The sequence below is a fragment of the Eulemur rufifrons genome, chromosome 1 (assembly GCF_041146395.1).
Source record: "Eulemur rufifrons isolate Redbay chromosome 1, OSU_ERuf_1, whole genome shotgun sequence".
Classification (NCBI taxonomy): domain Eukaryota; kingdom Metazoa; phylum Chordata; class Mammalia; order Primates; family Lemuridae; genus Eulemur; species Eulemur rufifrons.
The window spans coordinates 35,712,983-35,729,725 of record NC_090983.1 but is presented as its reverse complement, the minus strand read 5'-3'; the positions used below and the strand labels follow the sequence as shown (position 1 = coordinate 35,729,725).

Genomic DNA, 16,743 nt, shown 5'->3' with positions numbered 1-16,743 from the left:
GGTGGACTGATATATCTACTTTTTCTACCAACCATCAGTGGGAAACACCATATTCTATTATATGCATCAACCAAAAATAGTAATGTCATCTGTGAGGTGGTAAGTACCTTAATGTTTGAATTTCAGAAAAGATTGTCAAAATTAGATTTTTCTGAAAATATATAAGGATGGTTAAAACCTTTCTGGACTTCTATTCTCACTGGGATATTTATAGAACTGAAGAAAGATAAAGGGCAGAGTGTTGGCTATTGATAATAAAGACATTTTTAAAAGCAAGAAGCAGCTACAGAAAGGGCAGGCAAAATGAACAACTGAAGGATGGAAGAAACAAAAAAAGAATAGAAAGGCACAGCCAAGAAGTGCCAAGAAGATGGAGTAAATATGTGTTCTAGAAGCATGTTGTGGGGAGAACAAGAGGAAGACACTAAAATCTAAATCACAGCAAGGGACATCTATAATAGTCATATGAGGAGAAATATGATTATATAAAGTTACACAATATCCTATGAAAAGTCTACTATTATATGAATGTTTACCATATATTATATATATGGCATACATAGATCTAATAATATATATGCAGTTGCCTTTCAAGCATGCAAATACATATAGCACAACATAGCAACACATATTAATATATCTTATTTGTAATATTTTATATTGCTTTTGCTTGGCTATTTTACCAACACAAACTTACACATGAACATTTTGAGAAGATATTTATTTCCTACACAATTTGTTACCACCATGTCTTAATCTCTGAAATAACAATCAAAATATTTTCTGTAAGTACTTTGACAAATAAAATTAAAAGAATAGTTGAAATAATATCAGATATGCCTAAAATAATGACTTGTCACTGTATACTACATCAATTAGCAAATTATATAACCCAATTAAATGCTGCTAAATAGTGTTCAAAGTGAAATTTATTTACATTGCTAATGGCAACATAAATGATAATGCTATTTGTCAATACTTATCAAGGCCTGTGAAAACTCATCCTCTTTGGCCCAGTGGTCCTACTCATGAAAAGTTTTTTTTTTTTTTTGAGACAGAGTCTCACTCTGTTGCCCGGGCTAGAGTGAGTGCCGTGGCGTCAGTCTAGCTCACAGCAACCTCAAACTCCTGGGCTTAAGCGATCCTACTGCCTCAGCCTCCCGAGTAGCTGGGACTACAGGAATGCGCCACCATGCCCGGCTAATTTTTTCTATATATATATTTTAGTTGTCCATATAATTTCTTTCTATTTTTAGTAGAGACGGGGTCTCACTCTTGTTCAGGCTGGTCTTGAACTCCTGACCTCAAGCGATCCGCCCGCCTCGGCCTCCCAGAGTGCTAGGATTACAGGCGTGAGCCACCGCGCCCGGCCCATGAAAAGTTTTTATAAGAAAATAAATAATTCAACCAAAGAAAGCAGCTATATGCATAAGTACATTCATTGTAATTTAACTCATAACAGAGAGAAAATGGGAAAATGGGAAACTGTCCAAAAGATTTCACATTTTTAAGAATATATTAACATTATGCAGATAAGATTTAAACCATATTTAAGAAGAGAAAGGAACATTAAGATATAGGGTAACATTAAACACCCAGATTCCAACAAATTTTTCCAATAATGTGTGGGAGAATCTGAAATATTAATTTAAAAATGAATTAATTAATTATGCTTCCTTCATGCTCCCCTGCTCAATCATGATTTTCATTCTTGATGAAGAACGTAAATGGTAAGCCCACATTACAGTAAAAAATGAATTTATTTGTTGGTATGACTTGAAGTTCTCTATTAACAAAGATAATTACAAATGATTGAGCTGACAGTATGTTTTATGAGATGTGGAAAACATGAAGTTGCTATTAATTGCAGGAAATATATATGATTTTCTACTACTTTGTTATGTGTTTTATATACTCACAGAGCAAAAAGATTCATATATGTCAAGGAGATTGATGTAAACCTGTAAAGAAATACTTCCAAGGTAAGACTAAAGACAGACTGTGTAGACCAGAGTGGATCTAAGTAATGATGAAAGAACTAGCATGTGGCCACAAGAAATGAGACAGATACATTACTAAAGTACATGTTATCTGTAGTACGGATGTCATTTTGTCCTACTTTTTAAGTAAGTCACTAAAAAATTACCATCATAGACCATCTTTTTGCCTTCAAGTTATCTATCACATTTGAATTGGTAATTCATGTCTCCATTTCTGTCTAAACGACACTGCATTTGTCAATAATACTTGATCATTTCTTTTCTAAAAATAATAAATATAACTGATTACCTTGTGGATGGACTTAATCATAATTCTCTCTAACTCAACCAACCACTTTTCCACTTGACCTCTGGCTTTGGCTGTTGAAATGACCTCTGTGAGTTCCACAACCTCTCCTTCACTACTCTTCATGTGAGTAATGTCTAAAGTTTCTGTGAATTCTACCTTTGCAATTCCTTCAAAACATTTCTTCAAGTGAGGTTGCACCCTACCAGGAAAAAAGTTTTTAAGAGAATTAATCAAATTAAAACAATTCCTTAGATGCCAGTGTTCTTTGTGCACCAATCTTCATTTAAAATTCATAAATGTACACTAAGAGTCAGGCCTGTGCTAGGTGCTGCTGGAGGTGAAGTGCTGAGCAAAAGACAAAACCCCCAAAACCCAAATGAAAGAAAAGATACAATCTCTGCCTACAAGGATTATATAGTCTAGTGAGAAGTCAGTACTAATTGAATAATCACAAAACAATCTATAAAATTACAATTATAATAAGAGCTACCCATGAGGCTTTGTCTTCAACACAATGAATTAAAAGAGGGTAAAAGTAACATAAGGAGCAAACCAGTCTTGACTAACAGATAAATACGCTAGTCTGAATAATCTTCAAATGCACAAAAGCAGTCATTTCAACTGGGATTTTCAGAGACTGCCTGAAAATTGTGGACTAGGTTTAGTGCTTTAAGTACTTTACAGTTTACTAAATCAACTGCTTTGACAGTACCCAACTGTTAGTCTATTCAGTGTAATATAGATAGGACTGAATAAACCCCTCATTTTTGGCACATTACCAATAACTAGTTGCATTCATCTTTCAAATGGGCAAAAAGAAGCAGAGTATTAAAAACTCAGACGGAAATCTGAGCCTAAATCTATCTGTTTGTCTGGATAACTTGTTTTCTACTTTGTAGGCACAAAATATAAAATTAACAAATTTGTTTAACAAATATCCGTCAGATACTCTTCTAAGGATTTGAGGAGTCAGCAGTGGGAAAAAACAGTCAAAAATCTCTACCATCATGGAGCTTATATTCTGCTAGAGGAAACCAAGCAGTAAAGAAATAAGTGCATTAATTATAGAGTATGCCAGATGACAAGTATGTAGAAGCAAAATAAGGCAGGGATGCTACGTCCAGGAAGGTGGCTGCTGAGTGCTGGAGGGGCTGCCATTTTAAATGTGGCAGTGAGGGAAGGCCTCCCTGAATGGCAGATGTTTGAGCAGGTTTTCACAAAGACCTATAGGAGATAAAGGAAGAAGGGCCTTTGGGTAAGGAGCATCCTAGACAAAGAGGACAGTTCACTGAGTGGGGGAGGCTGTCCCTTTTATGTGGGAACTGCAAAAAGGCTGGTGAACTATAAGCAGAGTGAGCAAGAAAACTAGTAGGAGATGAACAGGAAGGATAATGGGGAGGTGATGTGGGAGCCGCTGCAAGGCACTGTGAGGGCACTGGCTTTTATTCTGAGTGTGCTGTAAAAGAGTCATGTGTTCTGGAAAATCTACAAGAAAACGTGATAAAATAAAAAATCCATTTGAGGTTCATCACATTTGGAAAAAGTATCATTCAATATATTATTTATGTTTTTAATAATTATTCAAAGTTGATTATTGGTAATATTTAAACTACTCTGAAAAAATTATTACATAAACATAATTATATATTTATGTTCCACCTTGTTCTAAAAATTAAGTTTAAGCAGATAAATTTAGCCATGTATGATACATGTCAGTTACTTACCTAGTGGGATCTTTAGTCTCAGATAGTATCTCAAGAAGTTCATCATTCGACAAGAAAAAGAATCTGGGGAAGAAGAGCCGTTTCTTTTCCAAATATTCATTAAGTCCTTTAAGAATGAGTTCCAAAAGTTCATTTGATTTTTTCAGCCTTTCCAGTATTCTTTCAATAGTTACAACTGTCAGAACATGTTTATCCTAAAAATAAAAATAAAAACCCCTCAACTCAAAAATGTGAGACAGTAACTTTATTTATATTCATATTCTATTTGAAATTGCATGTTTTTAATCAAAGGTTACGCAATTTTTTTTTTTTTTTGAGATAAGGTCTCACTCTGTCACCCCGGCTAGAGTGCAGTGGCATCATCAATAGCTCACTGCAACTTCAAACTCCTGGGCTCAAACAATCCTCCTGCCTCAGCCTCTCAAATAGCTGGGAGTACAAGTACTTGCCAACACGCCCGGCTAATTTTTTGTTTCTGTTTTTAGTTGCCCAGCTAATTTTTTCTATTTTTAGTAGAGACAGGGTCTCACTCTTGCTCAAGCTGGTCTCAAACTCCTGACCTCAAACAATCCTTCTGCCTTGGCCTCCCAGAGTGCTAGGATTACAGGTGTGAGCCACCACGTCCTGCCAGAGGTTATGCAAATTTTAGAGGAATATTTATTTTTAAAAAGTAGTCTTGCATATGCTAATTCTACCTTGCCTCTTTAAGGATACAAAAGTCACTTTGACTTGATCCTGAGCGATGTTGTTCACAATTTCTCATTCTACGTTGGAAAGAGAAAGAGACAAAAAAGGAGGGAGAATGCCACCTCCCAAGGACAGTGGAAACAAACTAGTATAAGATATGTTCTTTTGTCTTTTATTCTTTGAGGAAAAGTACTCTAAATAGTAAGTCATCATTACAATTATTATTTTGAATATTACTGTTATCAATAATAATAAAATAACATAATACATGTTTTATAGCTATGAAGAAAAAAGTAAGAGTTAGGGGAGTGGGGAAGGAGTTTTCAATGAAGATCTTATATAGTAAACAACTACACTTGGAACTACTTTATAACACTTCTTGCCGAAGCTCAAGATGTGCTCTTCCTGAACTTTCTAGTGACTAAGACTGTTCCACCTTTAAGGTATGGAATTCTGAACATTTTATCACATGAAAGTGTCACTATGAGCTGTTTGCTTTAAAGTGATGCAAACACAATCAAATATTTTAAAGAGTTTTCTTTTATGCTATGGGATTCAAAATGAGAATTATAACCAAAAGCTGATCTTAAGAACTCATATTTTTAAAAAAGTATATGGAGTTTATTGATTTCTCAAAATAGCTATACAGTAACCACTGGGTTTATGAAAATCTTTAGAAATACATATTAAAATATAATCTGTTAATAGATAGAGTTGAAATAAAATTCTTTTTGCTTTCTTTTTTTTTAACATGTGGTTGATCTCATTCAGGCCTATTCTCGCTTTTACAGTTCCAAACTCAGTGTTCACCATCGACATCACTGACAAGGTAAGGAAAGTTCTTTACTAAATAAGCTTAAAGATGTTAAAAAGAGGTGTTAAAATTCAACAGAGATTTCAATCACCAAATAACAACCCTCATGAGAACACACTAGACATTTATTAATAAAACTAACAGAGCAGTTTAGAAAATTTATATGAAATTAAATCAAGAGAATATTGTTAAAAACTAAACACTAAGTTTCAAGACTATTAATAATTAAACTTATTTCTGTTATTCAGCCACAACTGAGAGATCAACCAAAACTGTCAGTTGTAAATTGTTCCATATAAGAATTTTGTTCTGTTGCAGAAGTCTCTAAAATATGTTTTTGTTGATGTACTTTGAAGATGGCTGAAAAGGAAAGATGTAATTTTCTGCTTTGTTTTGAATTATAACAATGTATCTTGAAAACATAGCAATTTAATCAAAAAACAGAATAATTATCATTAATACCTGTCTTCTCAATAAAACAGGACTGTATGAATCATGTATTAATAATATGATTAGATCTTTAAAGGTGCACAATTTTAAAAGGCATTTTATTATACTTCCTAACAGTTTTATGTTTCAAACAGATAATAAACACACACACGCACAGCACAACAAAGACTCGGGCCATAATTTAAATGTACAATTCATCCAATGAAGGATACAGTAGTACTCTTGCATCCCTAAATCCAAAAACCAAAATGGTGTTCTTAGAGTGCCATCTTCTGGAAAAGTATACCTTTCTTTGTTGAAAATTTTTAAAAAGCTGAATTGTGGCTAACAAATGTGAAAAACTCCTTTTGCAAATAAATAATATTTGTTGTTCTTAAACAGATAATTTATTACAATGTTTCTGTTCTTAATCTGAGATTTGAAAGCTAAATATTCAGTTATTTAAACAACAGGTCATATTCGCTTCACTAAATGCTATAGTTACCAAAACAACAACAAACAAACAATAACAACAAAAACCTCTGGAAATAGCATTCAAGTAAAAATTTTGACTCTTAAATTTCTGAGGTCAAACCAATTCAACCAGATTAGCTCAATGATTCTGAATCAAATAAATATAATAAAGGCTGAATCCGATTTTTTTTAAAAAGTCCTAAATTTGGACAGACCTCATTTCTATTCCACTCTCTGTTCCTTATTACCTGTGTGACCTTGGATCATTTATTTAATGAGTCTTTTTTTATCCCTTATCTTTAAAATGAGGATGAGAGCCCTTCTCTTAAAGTTGCTATGAGCCCTAAATTACTAAATTAGTTAAGACATTTGAAGTGACTAATATAGTGCCTAAACACACATACACTACCCTTTTCACTCCCAACCCCCATAATTGTCTCTTAGAGAGAGAGACACACACACACTCTGGGGAAAAGGGGAGAATGAAGTACTTACATTACTCCATCAGCTTTATGGAGTTAAAATGAACATTTTATAATCTGCCATCCTTCAAGGAAGATATTTATCATTGTAAAATAAAACTGACTTTACACTCCTTTAAGCATTGCCATAAAATCCTGGGACAGAGTAGGCATTCCATGAATATTTGCTGAACGGCTGAATGAATGAGGATGAGTTAAGTCTGCAGACATACAGGGGAACTCAAGGAAGGTACAACCCTCCATGTTGTACCAGGCTGGTACTTGTTAGCTATGTTCTCAGGATTTAACAATAAGATGTTATAACAGGAAGCTACCTGAAATTTGAAATTTAGTGTGACTTCCTTGACACGTTAATTACTCTCTGTCTCCTGAAGGGGAAGAAATGAATTATTAACCGTCATATTTTTGGGTTAATGGAACAATTTTACGACTTTCATGTATCTTCATTTGCTTCACAAGCATCCACCAATCTCATCAACACAAATGACAATCTACTGGTTGATTTCTAAACTTTTAAAAAGACTGTGATATCAAGGGCTTGAAACTTTAATGTGAGTATATAGAGAGTGCTTTCTAATTACTGCTGCCTTTATTTTTGCAGAAAATACAGTTTTGTATACTTAGTGGAATTAAGCTCAAGCCTGTTCAGTAAATCTGTGGAAGCATAAATTTCCTAATCTGAAATCCCTGAACAACAGAAAACTGGTAAGATTCTCAGTAAACCTTTTGCACTAAGAAAGGAAATGTGGGTTGACAGAGTAAAACTATAAGCCCCCTTGCAATTTTAAGATTCTTTGACCTCATCAAGAATAGAAATTCTTTCCTTTAAGATCCAGGATATTTCTAGGATTAATCCAGATCTCAGGGCCCACTTACCTAAAATAGAATTTTCAGAGAAGTTTTTTCAGAATAAACTCAGAATTCTTAGAACTAGCAATAATTAATTTAGGGATCAATCTCAATTATTTGTTTACTAATTCAACAGATATTTATTGAAGGACAGCTACTTCCACATATCAATCACTGTTCTCAGTTCTTGGGCAACAACAATGAACAAAACAAAGATCTCAGCCTCCATGGGGAAGACAATAAATAATAAACATAATTCATAAATCACATAGCAAGTCAGAAGATGATAGATGCTATACAAAAGAAAAGGGGGATAAGAAGTGCCCAAAAAGGCAAAGGCAGGTAAATTTCAAATAGGTTTCTCAATGTGAGCCTCTTCGCAAAGGTAATATTTGAGAAAAGACTTAAAGGAAGCAAGGTATTAGCTCTGCAGATATTTCGTGGTAGAGTATTCCAGGAAGAGGGTCCAGCCAATGCAAAGGTCCTGGGGTACAGTGTGTTTGATATTTCTGGTTTTGAAAAAGAAGAAGAAGGAGGAAGCCAGTGTGGCTGGAATAGAGTAAATAAAGTGAAAAGTTATAAAAACAGAGACATATTGGTGGAGTAAGCAGATCAAGAACTTCCTGTTCAATGAAACCACTGATATGTCCCCATACAGAGGCATTTCTCCCTTGGATACTAAGATTAGTTAATCTAGTTAAGATAATCTTTACTTGTTTTCAACTAGCAAAAATTGAGAAGCAAAATTGTTGTGAATATCTTCTTTGATGAATTGGTGAGATGTGTCACTCCTGTTTTCACACCTTAATTCTCAGAACCATGTACTCTGCCCACAGGAGAAACCATACAGTTGGAGCCAGCGGAGAACAAATGCCATGTATATGCTAGAACTGTACCCCAAACTTACAAACTGTTCTCTTCCCTCAGATCCAGCAAAGGAGTCTTCAATACGGGCTATTTCACTTTTTATAAGGTCAATGCTCATAGTAGGACCTGTAAATCTCATGAGTGTCAATCAACCCCTTCATTTTCTTTGTAATATGAGTTCCTTAGCAGAAAAGAATGTTATGTGGAAACTGTGACAATGAATAAGTCATTCAGTAAGTCAGTGAATGACAATGTTAGCAGAAGCTTGGGGTGGGAAAAGAAAAATCCATCTCGTGTAGACAAATCATTGCCTGCTTCCATACTGAAAGAGGGCCAGTGTAGTATTTAATTCCCTCCAACTGATTGCCTGGTACCTCCAGGTATGGTGCTGTAACAGAAGCACTATGTTAATTTCTGCTGTTGGCAGATTGAGCACCCAGCCGTGTTGGTGAGGGGTAGCCTGTGATGGTAAATCCTTCCATAATTTCCATCCCTGCCTTCATTTATAGCTAAAGTGACCATATATCCCAGTTTGACAAAGAGAGTTCTGGTTTATGCTTGCTTTCCTGGATTAATTACTAATTGCCTTAATTCTTAAATGTTCTCCAGTTTGGACAATGTATTACATGATTATTCTATTTCATATCTCACTGTACACATACTGGTATATGCTGGTTGACAGTCACAAAATAAGTCAACTGGTCAACCATATAATTAAATGCCTCTTTTTGCAGTGGTACCTTTTATTCAGCATTCACATCGAACACAAATATGTTCATATTTAAGTCTATACTGTGATCTCTTACAGATCTCTTCCCTAGACTTCCTTGTTACCCATATTTCAAACTTGTTCCTAAATCCTTGATTATGCATCAATACTCTTTGCTACTGATCATGATCAATGTAGATCCACACTTCTGAGCAAACATTCTTTCCAAGCAAGGTTTAAAAAAAAGCTGACATACTCATTTAAGTTAAGCCCACTAGAAGGATTCCCTTCCTACTGTTCTTTAAGGCCAACTCTAAGAGGAGTTGTAATTTCCACTTCTGGGTGGTACAAGCATATTCTGCACAAATATCTGTAAACTAATCTGTAGTTTCTTAAAAAACACATTTTCTACCACTTCAATCTTATTGAGATAGGCCATCACAGAAGCCAGGTTTTGGTCAAAACAAAGTAAATAAATGGAACCACTCACAACTCCTTAACTAGCACATTGAAACAAGATCTCTGGTAAGCGCGCTAACCAACACATTTGACCACAACTAATTTAGGTTCTTTCCTCCCTAGACAAGCACCATGCAATACATTGCCTCTCATATTTCTGTAAACTTCTGCCAAGGCTTCTGGCAAGGGCGGCTCAGCAGAATTTGAGGGTCAGGGTACCCAGAATCAATCAAATTTATCCAAATGTCCCCATTTCCAGTTCTCACCATGCCACTCTTTCCCAATGAGTAAACTACCTTTCACACAACAGGTCTGGAAAGGCTGAGAATTATATTACATTGAAATTTGGTAACTCATTGAATCAGATTCTGTAACTCATTTCTGATTATGTCAAACTTGTGTCTATGAGAAATAGAAGGCTCTTTGAGGGCAATCACAGAAGCTCCTTAGTCCTCTGACCACATCCTGAGCAGAGAATTTTAAACTCTCGATTATGCCATTTTTTTAATTTCTCCAGGGCTTTTGAAAGAATCCAGCCCATCTCACATGCCTTGTATTTCAAATTCTTACCATATTGACCTATTCCAGCAGCTACTTCATCCACCAAACACTTGCTGTAAAATAATACTGTTCATTCTAGAAGACTGAGAGCATAATTTAAGTAAGTGATTTTGCACTGCATGCCAGGCACTACCAGAGTTCTATTTTCAAATGATAACTAGATCTTCAATACCCTAAAACCCAAGTGTGTCATATACAATCCTAAATCCATCCCATCCTTAAGGTTCTAGTATATTTATTCAAGTTCAGAGCATAATGCCTCTAGGTATATTAAGCAAAAAGGGATTTATCACAGGGAATGAAGTGATTACAAAATCACTGGAAGGCATGGGGGAACACACTCCAGGATGGGCTTCCAGGAGAGACTCCTAAAACACTAGAAATGACCTTCCAGGGGTTATTACCTCTGCCCTAATCAAGACAAAAGGATACCACCACTTGAATGACTGAGTTCAAGAACCCACCATAGTGGCCTTGATGCTAGGGACCAGAGGGTGCGATCAGGAAGCCATCATCATCACTGTCTCCCAATACCCATAAAACTGGTAACCAGACATTGAAGTCTCATTAGAAAAAAAAAATCACATGTTTATTATCTTGCTTGATAGCAAAAATAGATAAAATGGCAGCAAGATGGCTACTGTTTCACTTATGCATTCCAGATCCCAAATGAGTGCACCTAATTGACAAGATCTAATTCATTTCCAGAAATCTAGATGCCAGAGAGTCTGGGAGATGATGTTGTTTTGGCTTTTCACTTCACTAGAAAGAGATGAGATGCTTGGTGCCAAATGATCATATTTACTATAATAAAGGAAAAAAGAAAAATAAAGAATGATCCCAAGTTTCTGACCAGAATGAAACTGACGGGGTTAGACTAGAAGAGGAAAGTGTTTGAGGAGAAATTCAAGAGTGCCTTCTTTTGCCTTGTGTGGAATACAAAAGAAGATTTAGGTAAGTCAAAAGTCAAGTTTGGGGATGAAATACAGTATACATGAAGAGGGATTATCCACTTCTTTTCATCTCCATCTGGTGGGCAATTAACCAGTTCTCATCCCCTGAATCTTAGGAAGGGGGTTCAAGAGAGTCCCTAGTAAAGTTGTCACATGCCTGAAAAGAGAGGAGGCTGACACCCTTTTCCCCAGGTGGAAGTCTACTCAGTCACCAGGTGTGCTGACCTGGTCCCAGCACTACCAGAGCAGGAAGAGAACCCAGGAGGAGGGGCAAAGACTATGTGCTCAAGGTTACTAAGAGGTACAGAAGATGGATGCCACCTTTCTGCAGATCCAAATTTTGGGCTATAGCAGGCAGATGAAATTAAAGGCTACAGATTTGTGAAATACTGCTACAGTATGGGGCAAAGAGAGACACACATCAGAAGCATGTGGCAAGAGCCACCACTGGAAGGTCAGTTTGAAGATGTAGCCAAATCTCCCAGAGTATGAAAAAACCTAGGGGAAATGTTCAGGATGATGTCTCTCAGCAGCCAGAGCTGGGTTGGGGTCTTCACCTACCCACACTGAGTCAATCTGTGCACATCACCTATCCACATTGGTGAAAAAGCTAGACCAGTTGTGATGAGCAACAGTAAAGGCTCATTGAATGGACATCACTGCCAGGAGGTTCTACATCTTATGATAACTAACAAAGAGAATAGCCCATTTTGCAGGATCAGTTACATCAGCAAATGCTCTTTTACTCTCACTGTTTCTCTCTCACTCCTCCTCTGCATCTGCCTGTCTCTCTCCCCAAAACATCCCTCCCTCCCTCCTCTTCACCTGTCCTTGTACCAACATTAGGTGATAAGTGCAGGTGGAAGAGAAATAGTGTGGGAGCACAGTCCTTATATCTCCCCACCCTGAAATCTCAGGTGTACTTGCATTGTGGAGAGGAGAAGAGCTCAGAGTGGAAAAAAAAGAGATTGAAATTTTAAAACTGGTACAGCTATGTCTTCATAGACAAAACTATCTGACTAACCAAAGTGACTGGAAAATTCTGGAATTAGACTGAAAGGTCAATAAGGGAGCATCTCCCAACGAGAAAGGGGCTTTGCCCATCATAGTTGGTAGCTGGTCCCAAAACATAAAATTATTTCATGTTTATATCTCAAGGAACCAAGACATCTCAATGAAGCCAATTATATTAACAATAGCATTTACATCCTATTTTTAACCTCTGAGGGTTTTCTCTTGGCAAGTTTACCTCTAAAAGAACCTTTATTAGGAACCCCTAACAATGAAAGTAATAACTTTTTGTACTAAGCAATTAATCCAGTGGCCTCTACTACATGGCTCATCACATTAGACTTCCTGAGAGAATATGGATTTATGTTTATTTTCAAAGCTTTAGCAAGTATGAACCAAAGCTGCCCTGATACTAACATTGAGAAAGAGAAAATACAAATCAGTTGAGAAAGACAATCTTACAGCCAAGTAAATGAAGCGTCAACCCCCCGAACCCCCCCACCCCCGCCAAAAAAAAAAACCCACACCTTCTTATTTAGGAATAAGGGCAAGTAAAGGGATTTTTTTCTCTGTTTGTTTTTAATTCAGCAGTTTTACAGGATCAAAATCTGCCTCCTTTATTTACTTGGCCCAGCATAGCTGCCCCTTTTCAGGCACGGAAATAGCTACAAAATTCCTTAGCAGTATGGGATTTTGAAGAGCAATTTTGATCAAATATTTTAAAAAGGATTTTTTTGTTCTTTAAATCACACTAATTAAAAGAAAACAAGCATCTACATTTTGCTTTTTTGGACAACCAAAAAATTCTACTTCATCCCTTTCTGGATGAAAATATATGCATGTTTTAAGGATTTTGCACTGTTGTAAGGAAACTGTATATGAAAAACCAAATTTATAAAATTAATTAGTGATGATTATGTTACAAACTGACTTACTAACAAGTTCTTTAAATATGGAATTAGTTCCAGTGTGACTAATTTTACAAAAGTTTGGTTTATACAGAAATTTGTTTCAAGTATTACATAAAATGAGGTAAACTTATTAAATAAATAAACCCTTGTCTATCTTTCTGAATATTTTCCTATCAAATCATATAGTTCTGCAGTCCCCAACCATGGGCCCTGGACGGTCCCGGTCTGTGGCCTGTTAGGAACTGGGCTGCACAGCAGGAAGTGAGTGGCAGGCGAGCAAGTGAAGCTTCATCTGTATTTACAGCCACCCCCCATTGCTCACATCACTGCCTGAGCTCCGCCTCCTGCCAGATCAGCCGCAGCATTAGACTCTCACAGGAGCACGAACCCTACTGTAAACTGCTCATGCGAGGGATCTAGGTTGCGTGCTCCTTATGAGAATCTAATGCCTGATGATCTGAGGTGGAGCTGAGGGAGTGATGCTAATTCTGGGGAGTGACTACAAATACAGATAATCATCAGCAGAGAGGTTTGACTGCACAATGAATGTAATGTGCTTGAATCATCCCCAAACCATCACCCCATCCTCCTGGTCCATGGAAAAATTGTCTTCCATGAAACCAGTCCCTAGAGCCAAAAAGGTTGGGGACTGCTGATATAGTTGATGTCAATACAGTATTATTTAGGACTATAGTGAGAACTCTCAAAGCTTAAATAATAAAGATAAGTATATTTCTAGTTCAGGGTAGGAAAATTTTAAGATAATATTCACTCTATCTTACAGTATTGTATTTGATCAAAATACCAATGCATAAGTTTACACTCATTTAATGATATAATTTAATAACATACTTTTCTATTTTAATCTTAACTTCAATAACACATAAACTATGTAAATGTCTTCTGAATTGAACAAAAACCATACTTGTTTAAGTTTTATTGGTTTTTATTAAATTCCCTCCTTAAATTGTAAGTTCTCCACAATGTTTATGTACTTTTTTATTTTTTCATTGCATTTTGTTTATATTTATTGGACTCTTCAGATCTATATATCTTTGTAACTCATCTTTATTTTAGGTCTCTACTAGGGAAATTTGTTGACTGAGTGGTTGGCATGCCGACATGTTTCCACCGCGGTCAATTTCAGTGGTGTTGCAGCCCATGATGAGAGGGCCATAGAATAGATGGAGACAGCAAGCACCTCATCCAGTGTCTTCCTACCAGAGCATCAGGTAAGAACCATTAATAGACTGAAGGTCATCAAACAAAGCAATTTTGACCTAAAGGAGTAATCAGGGCAAAATATCTATTTTTGCTTTTGATAGTTCTTGCTCCTGGCATTCTAAAATAATAGCTGAAAAGAGAATGCATGTGGGGAAAAGATGGATAATGGTTTATTGGAAATAATAATGGCTTATATGGATTTTTAAAAATAAAAATCATGTCACTGCAACCAAATAATCACAATTTTGGAGATTTTTACCTACCTGTGTGACACTTTTCATTAAATCTCTCCATGTTTTATCCACAGTTGTAAATCGTCTGCCTTCCTCAGGCATTTGAGACATAATGTCCGGAGAGCTGAAAATGGGCTCCAGATACAGCCACGTGGCTTGGACCTTGAGCCATTCGTCCAGGATCTCCTGAAGCAGTAGGAGCTTGCCCTCCCATTCTCTGAGGAGCAAAACACAGACGTTCTTACTGACAGCAAAAAAGCAATGCTTCAGATGATAAAACTCAAAACCACAATTAGACTGTCAATACATAATGTTATTCTAATTTCCATATTTCTATTTATCTAATTTCATTCAAAGATAAATCACTAGATTTGTTCTACAAAATCTGTTTTAAAATAATAACATAGTATTTATGCTAATATAGATACATGTGTTGAGCAGTACCTATCTACAAATGGCTGGTTTCTGTATATGTCATAATGATAAACCTTTCTGTGATTCAGTTCCATGGCTAGAGGGTACAAATTGAGACATGAGATTCTGGAGACAGTAAAGATATTCCCAATAAAGTTTACTCTGAGCTTCTGAGGAAAGGTAGTTACATCCAAGACTCCTTTCCTTTAACATTCTTTTTTTTTTTTTTTCTTAATTTGGGCCCATAAAGGCTTTATTTCCAGAATAAAATACAGTTGACCCTTGAACAACACAAGTTTGAATCCACTTGTACACAGGTTTTTTTCAAAAAAGTTATCCGAAGTGTGCCTGCCTCTCTGCCTCCCTTCCACATCTTCTACCTCTTCTGCCTCTGCCACACCTGAGACAGCAGGACCAAGCCCTCCTCTTCTTCCTCCTCCTCAGCCTACTCAACGTGAAGACGACAGGATAAAGACTTTTATGATTCACTTCCACTTAGTGAATAGTAAATATATTTTCTCTTTCTTATGATTTTCTTCATAACATTTTCTTTCTCTACGTGCTTTATTGTAAGAATACACTATATAGTACATACTGTATACAAAATATGTGTTAATTGATTATGTTATTGATAAGCCTTCTGGTTAACAGTAGGCTATTAGTATTTAAGTTTTGGAGAAGTCAAAGTTATATGCATGTTTTTGACTGCATGGGAGTTCAGTGCCCCTGGCCCCTGCATTGTTCAAGAGTCAACTGTATTTCAATTTATAAGATATAACCAGCATTTAAAGAAAAAATCTACATATTGCAAAATATGACATTCATGAGGCATTCATGAGGAGGCATATTTAAATTTACAATAGGTTATCATCAGTTCATTTCTATAAATATGGAGAATATAAATAATGACTTAATTTCCTCAAGAATAAATGTTATAACTACTCCATAAACTAACAACTCTGTGCATATTTATCATCACAACATCCTTACAAGGTAGGGTCCATTGGGATATCTATTTATCAATAGGGAGACTAAGGCACATAAAGGCAAGTGCTTGGTACAAGTTTAGCCAACTAATAAACAATAGAACCAAGATTTGAACCCAGACAGCTGTAACCACTCTGCTATCAGAGATAACATAGCCGTAAAGAAGAATGATTTCTTAACAGCAACAGAACTTAGAGGTGGGATAGCTTTATATGTATTTTAATGCATTACTAGCCATTTATAAGTAGTGACATGTAATTTTAGATCTTGAAAACAAAGAAATGTTAATAAGAGCTCTCCAAATCACCAGGTATTTTCAAATGCCTCTCTAAAATATTTTTTTTTCAATGTTTATCACTGAATTTCTTTAACCTGTCTGCACAAGAAGACATGAATACCTCTGCTTTCTTCTGGTGCTCTTCTCTCTTTCTCAATCTAATCCCTGTCTGATGCAGTAAATTTCCTACTTGCTAATGATACCATGCACACCATTTTTAGAGTAGTACAGAAATTATTCTCTTCATGTGCACAATGGAGCAAGCTGGCAGGAGGCAGAACAACCAAACACGTAGAATGAGCTAAGGTCAGAGTGTGCCCAAGTTTATAATGTATCAATAACCAGAGGCAGACACTAACAAGCAGTCAGCTTTCCCTTGCCATGCAAAT

General features: G+C 36.1%; 1 protein-coding gene across 1 annotated transcript in view; it reads right to left on the bottom strand.

Moving 5' to 3' along the window:
- Positions 1-16,743, bottom strand: part of DNAH7 (dynein axonemal heavy chain 7) — a 238,249-nt gene that overhangs the window by 165,060 nt on the left and 56,446 nt on the right. Inside the window, exons 18-20 of the mRNA XM_069469091.1 lie at positions 14,707-14,893; positions 4,014-4,207; positions 2,290-2,488 (exon numbers count right to left, since the gene is read on the bottom strand). Coding sequence (XP_069325192.1) covers positions 2,290-2,488; positions 4,014-4,207; positions 14,707-14,893 — 580 coding nt within the window. The remainder of the gene's footprint in view (positions 1-2,289; positions 2,489-4,013; positions 4,208-14,706; positions 14,894-16,743) is intronic.